The sequence below is a fragment of the Trachemys scripta genome, chromosome 4, assembly GCF_013100865.1.
Source record: "Trachemys scripta elegans isolate TJP31775 chromosome 4, CAS_Tse_1.0, whole genome shotgun sequence".
Lineage (NCBI taxonomy): Eukaryota > Metazoa > Chordata > Testudines > Emydidae > Trachemys > Trachemys scripta.
In genome coordinates, this window is record NC_048301.1 from 112,460,647 (window position 1) to 112,479,694 (window position 19,048).

The 19,048-nt window shown below is 48.1% G+C and overlaps 1 protein-coding gene across 6 annotated transcripts in view; it reads right to left on the reverse strand.

Moving 5' to 3' along the window:
* Positions 1 to 19,048, reverse strand: part of SLC25A22 (solute carrier family 25 member 22) — an 88,665-nt gene that overhangs the window by 16,819 nt on the left and 52,798 nt on the right. For all 6 annotated transcript variants that reach the window (XM_034770425.1, XM_034770430.1, XM_034770424.1 and 3 more), the window contains 2 exons: positions 12,902 to 12,992; positions 1,060 to 1,178 (listed from right to left, as the gene is read on the reverse strand). In XM_034770425.1, the coding sequence (XP_034626316.1) occupies positions 1,060 to 1,178; positions 12,902 to 12,992 (210 nt within the window). The remainder of the gene's footprint in view (positions 1 to 1,059; positions 1,179 to 12,901; positions 12,993 to 19,048) is intronic.

Consider the following 19,048-nt stretch of genomic DNA (forward strand, 5'->3'; position numbering starts at 1 on the left):
AATTCTATTTACATTATTTCTGTGAAGACATTAGTGCCAGCCCATGGTGGACAGCTGGTGCATAACTAACAGCTCTGTCAACATGTCTCACGTGGGTTGCAACAGGACTTCTACGTAATCTTAACTCCCTTTCCTGTCCCCAGCGCTGCCCACAAATCTCAGAACTGACACCACCCTGGTTTGTACTCATGATCCCCTCTTTCCCCTCCCTGCAGCTCTGCCAATGCACCCCAGTTCTGACCTGCAAGACCACTTGATACCCCAATTCTGGGTTCCTACACAGTTCTGCCTATGAACCTCGACTTTTACCTGCAGCACCCTTTGCTATTCTAGCTCTAGGCCTCTCCTGAGCAAAGAACACCAAAGGTGCCAGACGATACCATACTTCTCTACTAGAGACCAAGCTGAAATTGAATTCCATTCCCTGGCTACATGTGCCTTTGTTTGTCCCTTTCTGTGAGAGTTGATTACGGAAGCTCTAGCCCTGAACCAGAGCTCTCCTTTCACTCTGACAAGGGAGTCTGCAATTTCCTCTCAATCTCATAAGTCAGAGACTCCGCTCCGAGATCAGAGAGGAACCCAGAGAGGCAAGGAGGATATGGGACAATGAAACAGAGTCCCACAGGAAGAGCAGGACTGAAATGGTCCCTCCCTCCCACCAAGAGCAGCATGCCCCACATGGGGAGCTTCAGTCACTGTTCAACAGAAGCCGATTGACTCTTGTTCTCATTCCCTCACAAACAAACAAAAGAAAAAAACAGATGACCTGCACTAGGGGACTTTCACAGGCAACAAGCCACTTGTGACAGGCTGGGGGAGGAGGGGATAACAGGGTGAGACACATCGAGGGGAAGTATCACAGGACAAGCACAAAGGGAAGTTAAACCCTTCTCCTGTGGCATTAACTGAGCATGGGGAAAGCTCTGCTACAGCTTAAGACCCCTCTGCGGAAGGGAACTGTGACCTCTACACTCATTCCCTCCCCTTCTCCCACAGTCGCTCTCTCCCCACCCCCACTGCCCGCCTGTTGTACAAGGAGAGAAGAGATGTGCAAGGTACCAATTCGGCCTGCATCCTGCAGCTGGATTTTGAGCATCTCCATGGGAGTGGTGACAATCACCTGGCAGGTGCCCGCCCCGCAGCCGGCCAGCATCTCCTTCAGCAGCGTCAGCTTCTTCCTGCCCAGCAAGAGAGAGATTCAGTCAGAAGATCTGGCTCAGAGCAATGTGCCCCTGGAACAACACAGACAGCTGGGTTCCCTCAGAGAGATGCCCGCTCTCCGTGCCAGGCTCCATCCCCACCATGATGGAATTACAGGACAGATGGTCCTGGGCCACAGCATTGATGCACAGGTACTACTGGCTGGGACACAAAGTGGAGGTAGTCTGTACTGGGCACAATGAGCCAGCTGGTGTCAAAGGCTGGGCGTTTTGGTCCAGCATAATCTGCTCTGGAGTAGGGGAGCTCACAGCTCCCCCATACACTGAGCTCCCAGGAAAGTCACAAGTACCAGAAGTTACCACAGGGCCGTTACTCTTTAACGGCATGCAGCTGCAGAGGTCAGCAACCAGGAATATGTTCTCCTTCACCTCCTCCAAAACCCCACAAAACAACAGAATCAAGACTTCAAAAAGGAACTGCTGAGTTGGGGTGTTCAACGCAATACACCTTACTGAGGCCTAATATGCAGAAAGTGCTGAGCACCAGCCCTTTGAGAATCAGGTCTCCTTAAGGCACCAAAGATGGGCACCCAAGATCACTGTCAAAAAGTTTTCTAAAAAAATCAGCCAGAGAGTTTTTTTGTTAACTGCTATAGCCAGGCACCCTCACTTAGGGCTGGTCTACTCTAAAAGATTAGGTTGGTTTAACTACTTCGCTCAGGAGTGAGAGCAGCATTGTCAAGCTGACCTAAATCCCCATGTAGACAGCATTAGGTCAATGGAAGAATTCTTCCGTCGACCTAGCTACCACTTCTCAGGCAGCTGGATTACCTACACAGATGGGAGACTCCATCCCGTCAGCACAGGTAGTGTCTACACTGAAACATTATAGTGGTGCAGCTGTAGCGTTTTAAGGGGTTGTCTACACTTACAAGAGACTCAGTGGCAAGGTGTTATCCCAAAATTTGTCCTACCTTAAAAAAAAAAAAGTTATAAAATAATCTGATAAGAGTCCTCAGTATCCTAAATATTTACTATAAAAATCTACCATGCCGAAAAATAAACAGCCAAAACATTCTTTTTTAATAGGACCTACTCTAAAGCAATGTTTTTGCACCTCCTAATGGCTCTGTGGCAATATTTCACTGACACACTATTCCAAGGTGGTACCGATACCATTGATGATACAGACACTAAGTCAATTTGGGTTAGCAAGATGTATGGCTGCATTTATATAAATACAACCCCATTCGATTTTTAACAAAACCATAACAATATCCCACTGCATTGACCCAAACACTTTAACAACAGCTGTTGTGTTTTAGGCCAATACTGTGTTTTGAGGGTTAACTCCAGCTCTCTACAAAAGATGGGAGGACCCTGAACAGTTTCCAAGTAGAATAAGAACAACAGACATTAGTAAGCAACTGGGGAGTGGGGGTGGAAAATCAGGTTTATTTTAAAGCCTCTAAGAGAGTCTTACAAGCAATAAGATGTATAAACATTGTGTGACATTCTCAGGGCACCCAGGGCCGAGAGTCACCTTGTTACCCCTCCCAACAGCAAGAGGGAATCCTTTCTTGGGGCAGCACCTTGACACTGCCAGTCCCTCAAGCTCTCTCCTCTGGGCTATGCCAGCCCTTCTTTCACCTTGCAGATTAATAAGAGGTGCACCCCAATCCCCAAGTCCCTTTGAATTGTTCCCCCGTGATATCCCCACCCCTGACACTGGCTACTCACATAAATCCCAGACCCCCTGTACCCAAAAGGTGCAATGTACCCCAGTTTACTGGGTAACCGTAAACCACGCAGCACTTATGAGTATTTATAATAAAACAAAAGAAGGTTTATTTATGAACAAATAAAAATTTAAATAGAAACAAGAGTGCTGGAAACAAGTAGTTACAATAAAAAAAAAAAAAAAAAGTAAACGCACACAAACCTGGGTCTACACTTATCAATTGTTACCTTTCCTATCTAATAAAGTAGATTTCCTCCCAAAGTTTAGTCTATTGCAGAGCTGGCTGGTTTCTCAAGAACCAGCATCCAAAAGTTCATGAAAGCACCCCCCATCCCAGCCAGGGATTTTCTTCAGTGAATGGATACAAAGTGCCTTATCCTACATTGTGTTACACTGAAGACAGACTGGTTTCTATTCACAGGCAGGGCAAACCCCTGCTTGCTGCAGTTTCTTTTCTACCTTTCCGTGGTTTCAATTGTTTGTCACAGTCTCTGACTGTTTTCCATTGACTGTGGCAAGGGTAGACAACAGAACCTTGCATTACCCTGCTGTCTGATTAGGGAGGGGTGACAACTCCCTTTTGTTTGATTGGGTCATCACCAAGACACATTACCTCCTGGTGACTAATTTCTGCTCCAAGCCCAGACAGCGCACTTTCAATATTCCCAATATACATTGTGCATACATCTCGCAACGATTATGAGTCTTGAGATACCTTACATGCTACTCTTTATGGATAAATAGCCCATGAGATGTGTTTGGTGTGGTGAGTCTGTCAGGTCTTAGGTTACAGCTGTTTGCAAAGAACAGGGCAGGGAACCTTTGCCAACAGATCTCTGTATCACATATTGAACTTAATGGGCCAGACCCTCAGATGGTGCAAACTCAGCACAACTCCACCAGTTTAAGTGGAGCGATGCTGGATTTACACTAACAAATAATGTTTTGAAAGCATCCTTCGAGCCCAGGCTATAAATGAGCTCATGGAAGTGTCACACTGTTTCCGCACCACCACCTCAAACACAATACAGTGCCCTTAGCAGCGGCTCAGAGATTCAGTGAGTTGACAACATCTCCTGCCACAGGGAAGAATCAGGTGGCATGAGAAATAGCCTCACTCCCCTCTCCTCAACAACATTCCCCCCCCACCCCTTTAAAGCTCCCTCAAGGCTAAATTCACCTATCCAGTGACGTGACAGGATTGCTAGTCAAGCTGCTACCCACAACTAATCCCCCATAGCCTGCATGTCAGCTGTTCAGATTTCTCTACTTCACATCTGCTCTGGGGGGAGGACGTCAGGGGAGGGGATTATGGGAATAAGGTCTCAGTGAAGATTATCAATGACTAAAGATAGATTCCTCCCTTGAGAACAAAGGAAGGAATTTCTCACCAAGTTTCCGTCTCAAAGACCCCTGGGTACAGGATGATCAATGAGTTGCTGAATTATTAGACAGTCACCTGCAGAGAGTCTGGGTCCACATGGACCTTTTCTCCCCCTCATTGAGGTGTTTTAAGAGACTCATTGAGGAAGTGGGTGTTTTCCTAGGACAATTATCCCTCACGGCTGGATTGAGGGCTCTGAATACTTGGGAGAGCTATTTAGCAAGCCTCTGATTGTACAACAGCCCAAGAAGCAAGATCCTCACCCCTTTCAGTCACTCAGGAGCCAGGCAGGGTTGTGTGCAATTAAAGGTGAACTTCAAACAAACACTCCATGTTCTATCAGCATCATCAGAACAAGTAGATTCCACCCACTACCACCTGCACACTAGGCAAAGGGCAGTACCTCCGCTGGTGTATGTCAGTACGACTCCACTGGCTTCTATGCTGTTATGCTGACAAACACCAGCTGAGGGTCTGTGCATACACCATTTTTAGAAGGCACCAGCTCCTGTGTGTGTCTATGCATCACCCTACGTGCTTAAATATTACGGTAAACAGGGAATTGTGGACCAGATCCTCAGCTGGTTTAAACTGGGGTAGAGCAACTGAGTTCAAAAGGAGTCACACTTAATTTACCCCAATGGCAGTCTGACCCTATCAATGCAGAGACCATGTACCATTCCTGCACCTGGTGTAAAAATATAACACCTTCTGGCAAGCATGTGTCAGGGCTGAGTACTCTGGCTGTGGAACCTATCCATTTGAATTTCCCGACATACCGTATGTCATAAAAACTGCAACCTTAAAGGCACCATGTTCCATCCTCAAAGACAGCTGAATGGTGGTCTTCAAACTACCCCCATACACACACACACACACACACACACACAAATGCCAGCCTGAGACAAAGAATGAGGATTTTCAACCGGAGTCAGTGATCTTGAGAAGGTTATAAGCAATTGGAACTGTGGTTTCAAAAACGAAGAGCGAACCACAGTAGCATCACTGTAGAGTTGGCACTGTGATGAAGAGAGTTAAAAAAAAAAAAAAAAAAAAAGCAACATTACCACCACTTCTCTCTGACAGATGCATTCTGTTCCTCCACTGCCTATAACATCAATCCCTTTTTAATCCCCTCACTCCACGTCTGCCCCCCTTTAGGTCGGTGCTAACACTTGGCTCCCAGAACTAGCAATGCAGTCTCCAGGGCAATGCACTTAGCATGCAGTTTAGAAATTAGAGGCCAGGGCAGCATTGTCCCAAGCATTGCTCCAGCTCAGTGTTCACACCACCGCTGAAATGTGACCTAGCCATCCCTCCATCCAGAAAGAGGGGCAGCCAGGCCAAATAATGCTGTGACCTGGTGTGTGGGGAGTCTGTTCCTGCATGGCAGAGCACAGGGGAATGCACCCAGATCTCGACTCCTGGCAGCACCAGCTCATGCATTGTGTGGGTAAGTGAGAAATATCCCAAGTAGTATCTGAATTGGCACCCTGTTGTGTACCGTTGGTGGACAGCTGTTTAACCCCGTGCCATGTTCTAGCCTGGCCGTGACAGTACTTCCATGGTGGGAGAAAAGATGGATTAGAGAGACAATATATAAATATAAACACAGACCCCCTCAGAAAAAGTCACCTCTGGGGTGGAACACAACAGCTGTTTAACCACACATATCAACACTACACAAAAATATACAGGGCTGATCCAAAGGCCACTGGAGTCAATGAGAGTCTTGCCATGGGCTTTGGATCAGACTCCTAGTACATTTGAACCTTTTGGGAAGAGTGCAAGACATTATAAAATAAAGAGGAGTCAGGGTCAAACTTGAGATCTGATGGAAAGGAATATTCCCACCAGGAGCCGGCAGAATGGTCAGGGTGCCTGCCATTCTAGCAGATTAGTCCCCAGCACGTACTGGGAACTAAAATCTCTCTCATTTCTCTTCACAGAGAGAGACAATCCTGTGTACACAGTGAAAGAAAGAGGAAAAAAATACCCATTTCCCTGCAGAATTCACTTCCGTCAGCAAAGAAGCAATTAACGCAATTGTGCTGGGCTTGCTAGGAACCAAAAATCACTGAATCAGCAGCTTTCCAGCCCTGCTCCAGAACAGCAAACAAAGCGAAGGTCAAGGAAAAACAAAACAAAAACAAAAACAAAAAGAAATATCAGAGGGGAGAGGGAGGGAAATCAATGATGAGAACGTGCCTTGGAGAGGAGCATTCAGCAAGCCAGCCGGCCGGACACTGGGATATTCTGTAAGCAAACCACACCTTTTATAACAAACCGAGACAGTTTTCAACCCACTGAGGCCAAAATACTAGGCAGAGCCTAAATATGAGACACCCTACATGACTGCCAGCTCCCATCACAGCTGCATAGCATGCTGAGTTTAGGAGACAAGGGATGAAACCCTGTGGGGCAGCTTAAAGGCTGCTCTCAGTGCAAATGCTTTGTAGAGGCTGAGATTCAAGGCTAAGATTTCCAGAAGTGACTGTTGAGTGCGAGTGCCCGGCATGAGACACCTTAAAGGGGCCCAATTCTCAGATGGGTGCTTATCACCCAAGCTCTGAAAAATCTGGTCCTTTAAAATGGCTCTCAAGTTGGGCACCCACAAATAAAATGTTTTAAGTGTACGCTGGCGGCCCCCCGTTGATGTCAAGGGTTCTTATGCACATGTTTAAGTGCTTTCCTCAATGGGGCCCTAGCAACTCCTCTCCTGTTTACATATTGTTTCGCTCTGGAGGACAAATGCAGCTGCTATCTTATCGACTGGTGTATGTACCTGGGCCTCCCACTGCAGGAAAGAGCACGCAGAGACTTCCAGCTTCAGGGAGGAGCAGGAAGAAGGCCTCTCTCCATTCTCTGTAGACTGGAAACCCCCTAGTCTCCCTCTCCTGCCTTCTCCTAGTCTGAGGGGCCTCGGAGAGGACAGACGCATAAAAGAGGAGCAGAGCGAGAACCCTCATGTGGCTCCTCTGTCTACATAGTTCTTGGAGCCCCAGAGAATTTCCTAGCTGAGACACCAAAATCAGAGGATGACGTCAGCTCTAATGATGGGGATGAAGCACAATCAGAAGAGAGACTCAGAATTCCCTTCAAAGGTTTTTGGGGTTTTTTTGCGCATCTGAGACACACAGCAAGCCCCGAGCAGAACAAAACCGGGTCAGCTGCAACCTGGAGGATATTACAGCATCCTCTCGGCTGGTTTCCACTTGGAAGAGATCTTACAAGCATGAGGCCTGCTGCACCCAGCTGCCCATGGTGGACTCCTTGGCTGGACACAGCGAGGGGTAAAAAGAAGCTTTTCTTCTGTAAAGTCAAACAAACAGAAACAAAAGCAAAGAGGGAAATGCAGCAATAGCCAATCCCAGATCATGAACCCCTCTCTCCCCCCTCACCTTAAAGTGCCCTCAGGATTTCGAGTAGTCTCAGTCAGCCCTTTGTGACTGGGACATACGCAGTCATGCCTAGTGGTCAGAGCAGGAGTCAGGCCCAGGGTTAGAGCAGGAGGCAGTAACCAGGAACCAGAGCCCCGAGTCAGTCCAAGTCAGAAATCAGAAGTTGGAGTGGAGGGTCAGAGCTGGGTTACCTGCAGTATGGCAAGACAAGGCTGGGAACACTGAGTTGCAGGACCTATCGCAGCCATAGGCAAATGCTTGGCGCAGCCACAGGCAAATGCTTGGCGCAGCCACTGAACTGCTGCTGGGTTTAAGAGCCGGTCCGGTGACCCTTTTGACCAATCAGGCAGTCTACTACAGGCCCCCTGTGCTCACTAGGTTGCCTGGAGACTGGCTCAGCAGCAATCCCTGACTCCTGACACAATCCACATCTTTGAAGCAATTAATTTTTGCTGGTCACTCAAGGCAGGTTCACTGTAAGACTGCAATTTTCTGTGGAAAATAAAGATAGCCACGTGCTCTGTGTGCAGTGTCACTCAAGGATTGTTTGTTTGGGGTCATATGGCATCTGCCACGATACACACACACACACTTTGTCAGACAAGCAATGCCGACTCATGCAAATCCTGAGCATACTTCCAGCTGGGCAGCCACTGGCAGATCTACAGTTAAGACCTTCAAATTCAAACTGCCAGAGAAGATCTTTGCAGCTCCAACAGTCAGAAATAAATAAATAAATAAATAAATAAGAGAAGCTGCAATCACGTCACTAGGCTGGGCATCAGCCAAAGCCAATATGTGTTTTAAGAGCACTGTAGCTACACATACAGAACAACTAACTGTTCCAGCAAATATGACCTGCTCTGCTAATGCAAGATCTCCATGGCCATGTTCCTGCACCACGTAAAACTAAACTCCAGATAACAGGCCCTTGGACTAGAATAAACCACCGCAAACAAATGTCTTTGCAGAGCTCTCATGCTACTTGCCATCCTTGTAATCACACATGCAGGAGTGGAGGTGCATTCACCTCCATGCAGAGTGCAGCCTTGCCTTTCTACAAGATAGCAGTTTGTTATTCGTATCTAGGTCTTGTACCAAGAGCTTACCCAAGGCGCTGCTGATAGACAGCCCTGGAGTTCTTGATTTAGTCACAGACCAGGGGGCACAGGCTGAGCCACGTTAGCAGGGCAGGGAGGATGCAGCTCACGCTGACGCTGGCGCTGGCACTGCTGTCCCTGGGCTCTGTGATTAAGCAGAGTAGTTCGGTCTGCTGGGTTGCCAACCCTGCCTGACAAGCCTGGCTTGCAGGGAAGGGGGCAGAGGAGACGGCATTTTCCCCCCAAAGGAAAGGGGCTGCCTTGATGGAAAAATTCACCACAGCGAGCAGTTTGAGGAAAGGGATCAAACACAAGGTGCATGAGGGAGGCGCTGTAGGGGACATACACTTGGCTTAATGAACAGGGCAAAATGGCCCTCTTCAATCATCTTATAGTTAACCACGCGTCTGCCTTAGCTCGGAGAAGGTCCAGTGAACGGTAAGGCAGCAGCATGGGAAGAGCACTACATGGGGCAAGCTCTTTTAAGAGGTTACACTCTCTCCATCCCAAGGCACTTAAGAGTTACAGGGGGAAAAAAGGATGCTATGCAGCAGCTTCTAACGGCCCTTATGCTACCCAGGAGACATTACTGCTCATTCAGCCACCTCCCACTTTCCATACACGACACAAGGGTCTTCCAGACCTCAATCCATTTCAAAAATCAGATCTAAATCGGAGCATCTATCGATATTCTGTAAGGGACAGCCTAGAAGAGCCCCCTTTCCACAGAGGGGAGAGGAGTGGAGTTCCCATCTCTCTAGGGACACAGGTGAACTACCCACCACCACCACATCTGGGCATCAGCTTGAACTTCCTGCTTTCGAACCAGGACTCTTCCCCTCCACCCTCACTGCCCCCTTCCCCCCGAGTGCTCCAGCTGACCGGAACCACACTGCTCCAGAGCAGACTCCTCACTGCATTTCTTCCCTGGCCCTGACTCTCACTCCCCAACTCTGGCCAGCATCCACCCGCTGCTGCAGGGCAGGGAATGCGGCAGGCTGAGCCAGCACCTTCCCTTTCCCCCCTCCCCTCTTGAAGGGGGATCCAAGGACAGAGCAGCAGAAAAACACCTCCCTTAATCCACAAGGTCAGCGGGAAAGGAAAAACACTACTCAAATCCCACAGAGCTTCAAAGCTCATCCAGGGCCAGGCAGTGAGAGAATCGAGTAGGGACCGTTCAAGTTTATCACGCAGGCAGGACCAGCTCTGGCTCCCCAAGAGCCTATGGGCGCTCTAGGCTGTCACCTTGGCTGAGGATCAGAGTGGGTTGTGAAGGAGCTTTGCCAGCAGCAAAGACTGCACATGGTGCCTTTCCCCAGCACTGCAAGGGAAACGGGAAGAGGCAGGGGAGGGAGGGGCAACACGCACCGACTCGGCACGACAGCTCGGCCTCCATGTTCGATGAGCTGGGACCTTTTATTTGAATGCAACAGATTAGGATTGAGTGGCATCTTCCGTACTTTATTCATTCCTAGCGGTATCTAACTTGGAGCATCGCCCAGTACAGCCCCAGAGTCCCGGTGCGATCCATTACTGCAGTGCATGCCATGGCACTGGGGCCAGGCAGCTGTTCATCACTTGGGGGGGGGGGGGGGTCTCTAGTTTTATATCTGCACTATTTCACAATGAAAATGAAGAGGGGCTGGTAGCACTGGCTACTGCCAGGCACACGATGGGAGTAAGGGCTCTCCCAACCCTGCTCTAACACAGCAGAGTCTTAAGTTAGATCCCGGCTGGCTATACTAGTCCTGGGCCTCTCTCAAGCAGAGCCTGCCAAATCACCCTCCCCCCGCAGTGCCTGATGGTTTAGTGATGGGCATAAATGCAAGGCAATACATAGCTGAGACCATATGCAATTGGATTCTCATGCCACCTAGACCAGACTCCAACCAAGCTATCTAGAGCCAAGTGAGTAACTGCACCAGCTACTTCACTGTCTCCAAGACAGACTCCAAGACGGTTTGGGTTGGAATATGAAAGCTCACAGCTAACTGCAGAAATGGACCTTTCCCAAGTGAATGCAGTGCCTGTCCCTGCCACAGCATGCATTCAGGAGCATGCCGGAGGTGCAGGAGAGGCCTATTAAACCTAACCACAACAACCCCCCAACCACAGCACTGCCCACCTCTTCCCCTATGCAAGGGAACCAGGAGGCTAAGAGAAATCAAAACTGGAAGTCCACTCCCAAAGCTGCAGACAAAGACCTACTACACTGCTGTACATGACTCCAAACACAAGCCATGCTAACCAGCTGCATCCCAGCCTATGTACTACCTAGGGCTGCTTGTCACAACAAGTCAGATAGTCTCGGGGTGTGCAGAAGCTTCAAGGTACAGTCCTTTCCTCTTCTAGTCAAAGCTCTAGAGCCTTCATGGGTAGGATCCAGCCTTCCTAATGCTGAAATACTCAGGGTTAAACATTGATCTGCCAGGATGCTAGGTACATTGAAGTGTAGGCTGGCCAGAGGATGCTATTTCTCTGCCAGTCTCAACTGATCGCTCTCTGGATTGCCTGGTTGAAAAGATACTCTAATGGTAAATGGCTGTAAAAAGCAACAGAGGGTCCTGTGGCACCTTTGAGACTAACAGAAGTATTGGGAGCATAAGCTTTCGTGGGTAAGAACCTCACTTCTTCAGATGGTAAATGGCTGGCAGCCCCAGGCCATTCTTCCTTCCTTTCAACATGATCCTTCCAAAGCCTGCGGCGCCTTCACTAGTTTGGGGCCTTTAGTCCTCAGATAACCCAATGTTAATAGCAAGTTAACAATCTGCAACATCTTGTGCTCTGCAACATCTGGGCTCAGAACCCATGCAATCACAGCTCTGTCTCCACTCCAAGCTTCAGACTTAGCTACTTGGAACAAGGACAGATTCTCTCCCTGTTTGTTCACAGCACAGAATAGCCACAGCTACTGAAAAAGAAACTTAAAATCTAAGGAAAAAACCCATGATGAGTAATTACAGGACTATTGGATGGTGAATCATATGGATCCTCATGTATGAACATTAACTTCTTGTTCTGGGGTCATTAAATCACTAAAAAAATCACATACATAAAAGGCATAATGGGCCAGACCCTCAGCAGGAGTAAATCAGCATGGCTCCATTGAAGTCATGAGCTACACTGATTATACCGTCTGAAGATCTGGCCCTGTACATTATGTGGAACTGATGAATCAAAGAATTGGTAATGGGATATGGAGCTTTTCAGCTGTAGGTCCCTAGTGCAAATCCAGCTCAGGTAGCTAGTGGTCAAGAGCTGTGACCCTCTACAGGACAATTGTTTACTGGCTCATGTGAAACAGGTATCTAATTCCCAGGGAACAGGCATCCATACCACAGATGGCTTCTCTTATCAGCAGGGTCAGAGAGGTCAAGGACTGAATGGGCCACAGACCCTGAACTGTCCCCTGGGCTGGAGCAGCGATATCTTGGCAAAACAAGCAGTAGTTATTCAAGGGATACCGGACTTCAGACTTCATGGTTATCAATTTGGCACCTTTCACTGGCACTAAGTTCACATGAACAAACATTAAATGAAGCCCGTTTTACTGACTTATGACCTTTACATGCAGGTGAAGTAGCAAATGCCAATTATCGGAGAATCAAAATTCACTCCCACTCCCCAGCTGCCAAATATCTTCAAAGAAATCAAACCCCACGAGACTGCAAAGCCACAAGCTGGTGCTAAGCCTAGGGTCTGGGACCATCCAGAACTCGACTCACTACCTGCTCAAAATATAGTCATTGCAAGGGTGGGAGGAGCAGAGGAGTGTCCAACAGGGGGTTAAGAAGTACGGACCATCTCAGCAGTTACGTGGCCAGTCGCTGACGCTGTGTTCCTGTGCAGATGTTTTCTGTGGAAATTCTGGCTGAGATTTGGGACTATTTCTGGGAGCTTCAATAAAACCCTCCAGGGAGGGGCTTTTCGCTTTCAGTTCTAAGCGCAGTGCACACAGAATGCTAGTGCTGGCTGATCCGGATTAATCGCATTCAGAACAGCAGGTTGCCCAACTGCATATCACCAGGTTATTCAGAGCAGACCAGTCCCAGTGAGCCCACATCCAAGCACAAATCCCTTTCCAGCACTGCCAGTGGTGCAAGCCATCCACTCACCCATCTTTGGAGAGATGATACCGGAAGAAGTCATTGGCTGCTAGCTTGATGGCCTTTTCTGGTGTCACTAGAGTCAGGTTCACCGCAGCCCCTGGGAAAGAAACAAGAGGAAGGAAACACTGTAGCAGCCGGAAAGACTTGTTATCTGGACACATTCAGGAGTGCAGTGGATAAGCTTTAGTGGAGTTGAAGTCAAAACCGGGCTAGGAACAAAAGGGGAAAAGGTTTCAAAAGTGCCCAAGGGATCTAGACACATCCCACTGAAAGTCAACAAATGGGATTTCTGTGTCTAAACACATTGGGCTCTTTTGACCCCCCCCCCCCCCCGAAGTGTCTCAGTTCCACTTTAAACAAGCTTTTTATAATTCCCATGGAATTGGTGCAGCCCACCTCTCTCTCTCTCTCTCACACAAACTCAAATCCCACTGAAGAAGTCAAAGGAAAGACTCCCATGGATTCCAGCAGGCTTTGGATCAGGCCCCCCAAGGAGGAAGGACACATTTTATTAGCCCTGCAGGCAGCCTGTTAATGCCTCTTCCCAGATGGGGAAGCATCAAGCTCCCCAGAACAAGACTGCCACACTTAATTTGCCTGCAAGTCAAGTAACATATACAGGCCAGAGGCTGTGAAAGGCTCAGGGCCTGATCCAAAGCCCACTGAAGTCAATAAGAGTCTCTCCAGAGACTTCAGTGGCTTTGGATCAGGCCCTTGGCTACATGATTGCACTCTTATTTCCTTGTTGTCAGTGTCATCCTTCCAGCTACCTCCCACTGGCCGCTTCGCCTAGCGCTTCACTCCTTGTCTGTAAGACATCACATCAGAGCACCAGGACCAGTCCCAACCAGAGCCAGGAGACTGCCTCCCTCTGCGCTGGTACATAAAACAGAGCTTCACACCCACTGTACTATTAAGTACGCTATTATTGAGAGCAACAAATGGCAAATCCCTATATTGTGGCTGCCACAATGAATGGCCTGCCCTGCTCTGTCCTCAGACTGACAGCTATGGAGACCAGTATTAGTGAAACACAGGGGCACCCTAACAGTATTTAAGTCACCCTGAAAGGGAAAATAAAACAGTTGCTGCACCCTGGCCTGAGCAAAAAGTCGTAATGTTTGGTTTGTTGCTTCAGAGCATTGAGCCTCCTAGTGACCTGTGTGTCAGAAAGGACCTCGAAGGGTCAAGTTGTCCATTCCCATCCTGCACTGGGGCAGGATCGATCCCTAAGCCATCCTCAAGAGAGGGCACCCAGTTTAGGCCATCGGGCTCTCTGGCACCCACAATACTTGGGAAAGGTCTCTCATTCACTAAGCACTTTACAGAACAAAGCCCTACCACATGCCTGTGAGGAAGTGTTATTTCCATTTTAGGGATGGGGGCGCCCAGGCAGAGAAAGGTTAAGGCCTAGATTTTCAAAAGGATCCACTGATCTCAGGTGCCAAACCTGACATATCTCCTGATTTTCATAGGTAATGAGCACCCAGAAATTCAGCCAGAGTCAATGAGAGCTGCAGGTGCTCAGTGCCTCTAAAAATTTGGCCCCATGTTTCTCAGGGTGGGCACCCAAAAACCACATTGCAGAACCCAAAATTAGCAGGCATTTTTGGAAAATGGAAGCCCTAAAAGGACTCGCTCAAGGTCACAGAGTGAACCAGGGTCAGAGTTGGGACCAGAACTCTGGAATCCCTGGCTTCATGTCCTGTGCTCAGACAACACTGTTCTCCACACTGTGGAAAATCATCCTTGTAAACAAAGAGCCTTCACTGGTTCCTGCCAGATAGGACAGGCTTAGAGCCTCTCTCCAGCTACCATGAGTCTATGTTTGCTGGCAAAATCTTAAACACCTTCCTGGTAAGAGACAGACAGATCAATCTCCTCACTTCACCTCATCAATGAGCAACCATCAGATGGCAGTAACTTCCACAAGCATTACATCCAGGAGATCCTGTGCCAAGTCGCATACAGTCTTACCGGGACTCTTGCAACCTCCTCGCAAGGCCAGATATTGGTTCAGTTTAAAAATGTTCCTCCTCCAGGGGCGTGAGCATGTGATCAATAATTGCAAACTCGACCCCCACCACCGACGCATGAATGTTTTCTCTTGGATTTCCCTAGTGACAGCCCCCAGAGTAAGTAGGCAGCACGTTCACAAGGCCCCATTCTCAGATGTGTGCGCCTAAGGTAAGTTCCTATTCAAGTGCCCAAATGCAAGAGCTGGATAATTAACCAAGTTAAAACACACACACACACACACACACAAACACACACACAGTTAAGGGGAGATTCTTGCAGCTGAGAAATACACCTCCTCACCTCCCACCTTATGTCACTAAATAACATTACCTAGGTAAAAGTAAGAAAACCAAATATCCACCTCCCAATTTAATATCTGTGCAGATGCTTTTTTTGGGGTGGGGGTGGGGGGGAGGAGGAAACGAATGACACCAGAAGGTGGGAAATGGGAGAGCGCAGACAAACATGGAAGCCCTCAAACTAATGAGGGCGTTTCAGATCAATGTGATCTCCCAATCTCACATCAATTGGAAGAAAACCCCCACTACATGTAAAAATTAACAGACCTGGTTTAGCAGAAATCCCTTTGACATTTTCAGCAAAGCTGCTTAAGAGAATATAGATAATCCTTGTCCTCAGTAAATCCACAAGAGCTTCCAAATCACCACAGTAGGAAGAAATGGAGGACCGCAGCAACCTCTACAGTACCCAAATATGCCATCCCCCAAAAAATATTTTGCAGATCCAGATACACAGATGTTTTTTCTAACCCAAGTTCACTTGTCGGAGCTCTCCAGGGACTATAAATAAAGCAAAAGGATCTCTAAGGGTATGCCTGCACTGCATAGCAAACCTGGGTCTGTGTGACCCGTTCTTTCCAAGCTCACCTTTGAGCAACCACACTGCATTGCTATGCACAACTCATACTATGCCAGCACATCCACGCAGTAGTACACAGACAAGCCACTCTAGGGATTAGTTCATGGTATATTGTGGAAAAAAACTTGACAGTAAAGGTTTGGGAGGCAGGATAAACTGCTACCATAAAACAAAGAGGTTTTAAAAGAGGTGGGAAATCCCATGCAATCTGCAGCATGCAATCAAGAGTAACTGCCTGACCCTTTCGTAGTCCTAATACATCTTATGTGGGCCTTCCATTTACAAAATCCTCCAGGCATCGTTATAAAATATATTTTATCATAAAATCCTGTGTCCTAGCAGCAACATCTGCAAAGTGCTCCAAAAGTTGAATTGCCCTTTTGGTTTTTTTTGGTTTTAATAAAAACCATCACTGATCCAGGATCAAGGCTTAGAAATATACTGGTCCTGAAAAATGTTTGTATTAGTCCTAAGAGTATCTAGCCCTCTTGGGTCGTTAGGCACAATTGTACAAAGCAGTGGTTTCCAGAGCTAGAAAAAGAGAGACAGTGGCCATTAAAATCAAATCCCAAGTGAAGTGACACACAAGAAAGCATGATGGTAATCGGAACGATGGGTATTTCAGTCTGAGCTCTTGTGAACTGCCAGAGTTAAAAATTAATACTGTAAACCTCTGAACAGCTGAGATTCCGACAACAGTCTTAACGCCCACATGACTGTGACTCAGTAGTTACATACCTGATCTTTTATGACCAGAAAGAAACAGAACTTAGCAAGAGGTACGTAAATCCAGCTCAGCTTTCACATCAGCAGTGTTATTTGGGTAGGCACGTTATACTGGAGCAGCCTTGCTTTGGATTCAGCTTGCAGGGTTTCAGATTTTGGGAAGTCCGATTCTGTTGCATGCAGCTGTGATGTGAATGCAACAAGGCGAGAGATCTTGGATGAAGTGGAACATCTGGAGACCTTCCAGCAATGACAATTAAGGGTAAAAAATAAACTCAAACCAGCTTGGTACTGCAGAACCAATACATTATGTGCAGCTGGGTGACCAGGGAGGTCAGAGGAGAATGGGGTGTTGCCATACATGCACACCTCTGCTTCATTCTCCTTGGGAAAGGAGAGGGCAGAGGGCGAGCAATATAAAAATAGCCACCAAGAATATAAATAGCATACGTTAAGGCAAAGTTTTTTGGACATGACCTCAGCAGCCCGGAATAGTTTTGGCAGGTATCGTGCGAGCCTGGGGACGCTGCGGAGGGTATTCTTAGCAGGAGTCCCAGAAGGCTGTCCAGTTTGCGTGCGGAGGACTGAAGCGCTATTGTCATGCTGCAATTTGGAGACAGCTTGGCACAGCGACAGCATCGTGCTCAAAGTCCAAAGTGACTGAGGAACAGAGCAGGCTGGGAGGCACAGCTTTGCTCTGTTAGTCCCTTGGCAATCACGGGCTAATCGGACTGGCTGCCAGGAATTCTATTGGGACCCAAAGGCGGCCATGTGTTAGGATTCCACTTGCTCACACACACACACACACACACACACACACACTCTTTCTTTTTGTTACAGTGAAGGACATGTGTAACAAACAAAATCAGTAGGGTTGGATCAGCCCATTGGACCCCTTAACAAAAATGTTGGGCTCTCCTTGTAACAGGTTACACGGTTACTTCTGGGTCAGAGAAGTGCACAGCACACATCTGTCCTGTGATAGATCACATGGAAACTGTTCTGCTAATAAAGGCTCCTCTTACCTCTCCAGCTATCTTCGATACTTTTATGCCCCCCCCCCCCCAATATGTCACAATCTTCAATGCACTTATCCTCCCAGTGCCCCTGTGTGGTAGAGTGCAGTGCTATTACCCCTGTATTACAGATGGGGGAACAGAAGCACAGAGACACTTAGGGTACATACACCACAGCAGCGGCACTACAGCTGTGCTGCTGTAGTGTAGATGCCTCTTGCGGAAGTGGTTTTTCCATCACTATAGTTAATCCGCCCGTCCGAGAGGCAGTCGAGCCAGCTGCATCTGCACTAGGTGACAGGTCAACCTGCGTCGCACAGGGTGTGACATTTTTCACAGCCCTGAATGATGTAGCTAGGTCGACCTACGTTTTAGACTCATAGACTCATAGACTTTAAGGTCAGAAGGGACCATTATGATCATCTGGTCTGACCCCCTGCATGCTGCAGGCCGCAATACCCTTCCCTGGACTCTGCCGTTGAAGTCCCCAATCCTGTGTTTTAGTGACTTCAATCGGCTGAGACCCTCCTGCTAGTGATCCCTGCCCCATGCTGCGGAGGAAGGCGAAAAACCTCCAGAGGCTCAGCCAATCTACCCTGGAGGAAAATTCCTTCCCGACCCCAAATATGGCGATCAGTAATACCCCGAGCATATAGGCAAGAGTCTCTAGCCTAACCCTTGTTGGCCATTATGCTATTCATGTACCATTGCTTGGTTTTCCTTGGCTACTATGTTTTACCATTAAACCATTCCCTCCATAAACTTATCCAACTTAATCTTAAAACCAGACAGGTCTGTCGCCCCCACCGTTTCCCTCGGAAGGCCGTTCCAATATTTCACCCCTCTGACAGTCTGCAGGCCAGGCCCTGGTGACTTGCCCAAAGTCACCCAGGAAACAACTGCAGCAGGAATGCAGTCCAGACACTGCCATAATGATATTTGTCCTGTTGGTAGAGCTGGACTGAAGCAAGTCAACAAAGCCATCTGTCAGAGCTCCTTGTCAACATGCAGCTCCTGTTTTTCTCCTACATAGGACCCTGCCTCTCAGCCAGGGATTGAGAGATACCAGCAGTAAACACTATGCTTTTGATCACAGCCGGATGTGGCAGGCTGGACAATTTAGGGATTGGCAAGGAGAGGATACGGAGCCTTTCACCCCTAGATCACTGGCTCAGATATAACTGTGATTGGGAGTAACAGGAGTCCACCTCCTGTGCTGGCTGCTCCTACACACACAGGAGGGGGTTAGTAGGGCATTTTGGGTTTGGAACAAGGGGCTAGATTGCTCTAAGATGGTGCAGGGGAATGTAAAGTTATTGGACACTTCTTGCCCTCTTTCAGTTGTTTCCACTCAGGTTGAATTCTCCCCTTAACAGAGGCAGAGCTGAGCCCCTAGCTGCACTGACCATGCTCCATCCACGGCCACATTGCTCCCATGCACACCTGTAATAGAGGGGAGGCTGCAGCTACTTCCAACCAGTGAACCCTCTGCCACCAGGGGCCTAGAGCATGC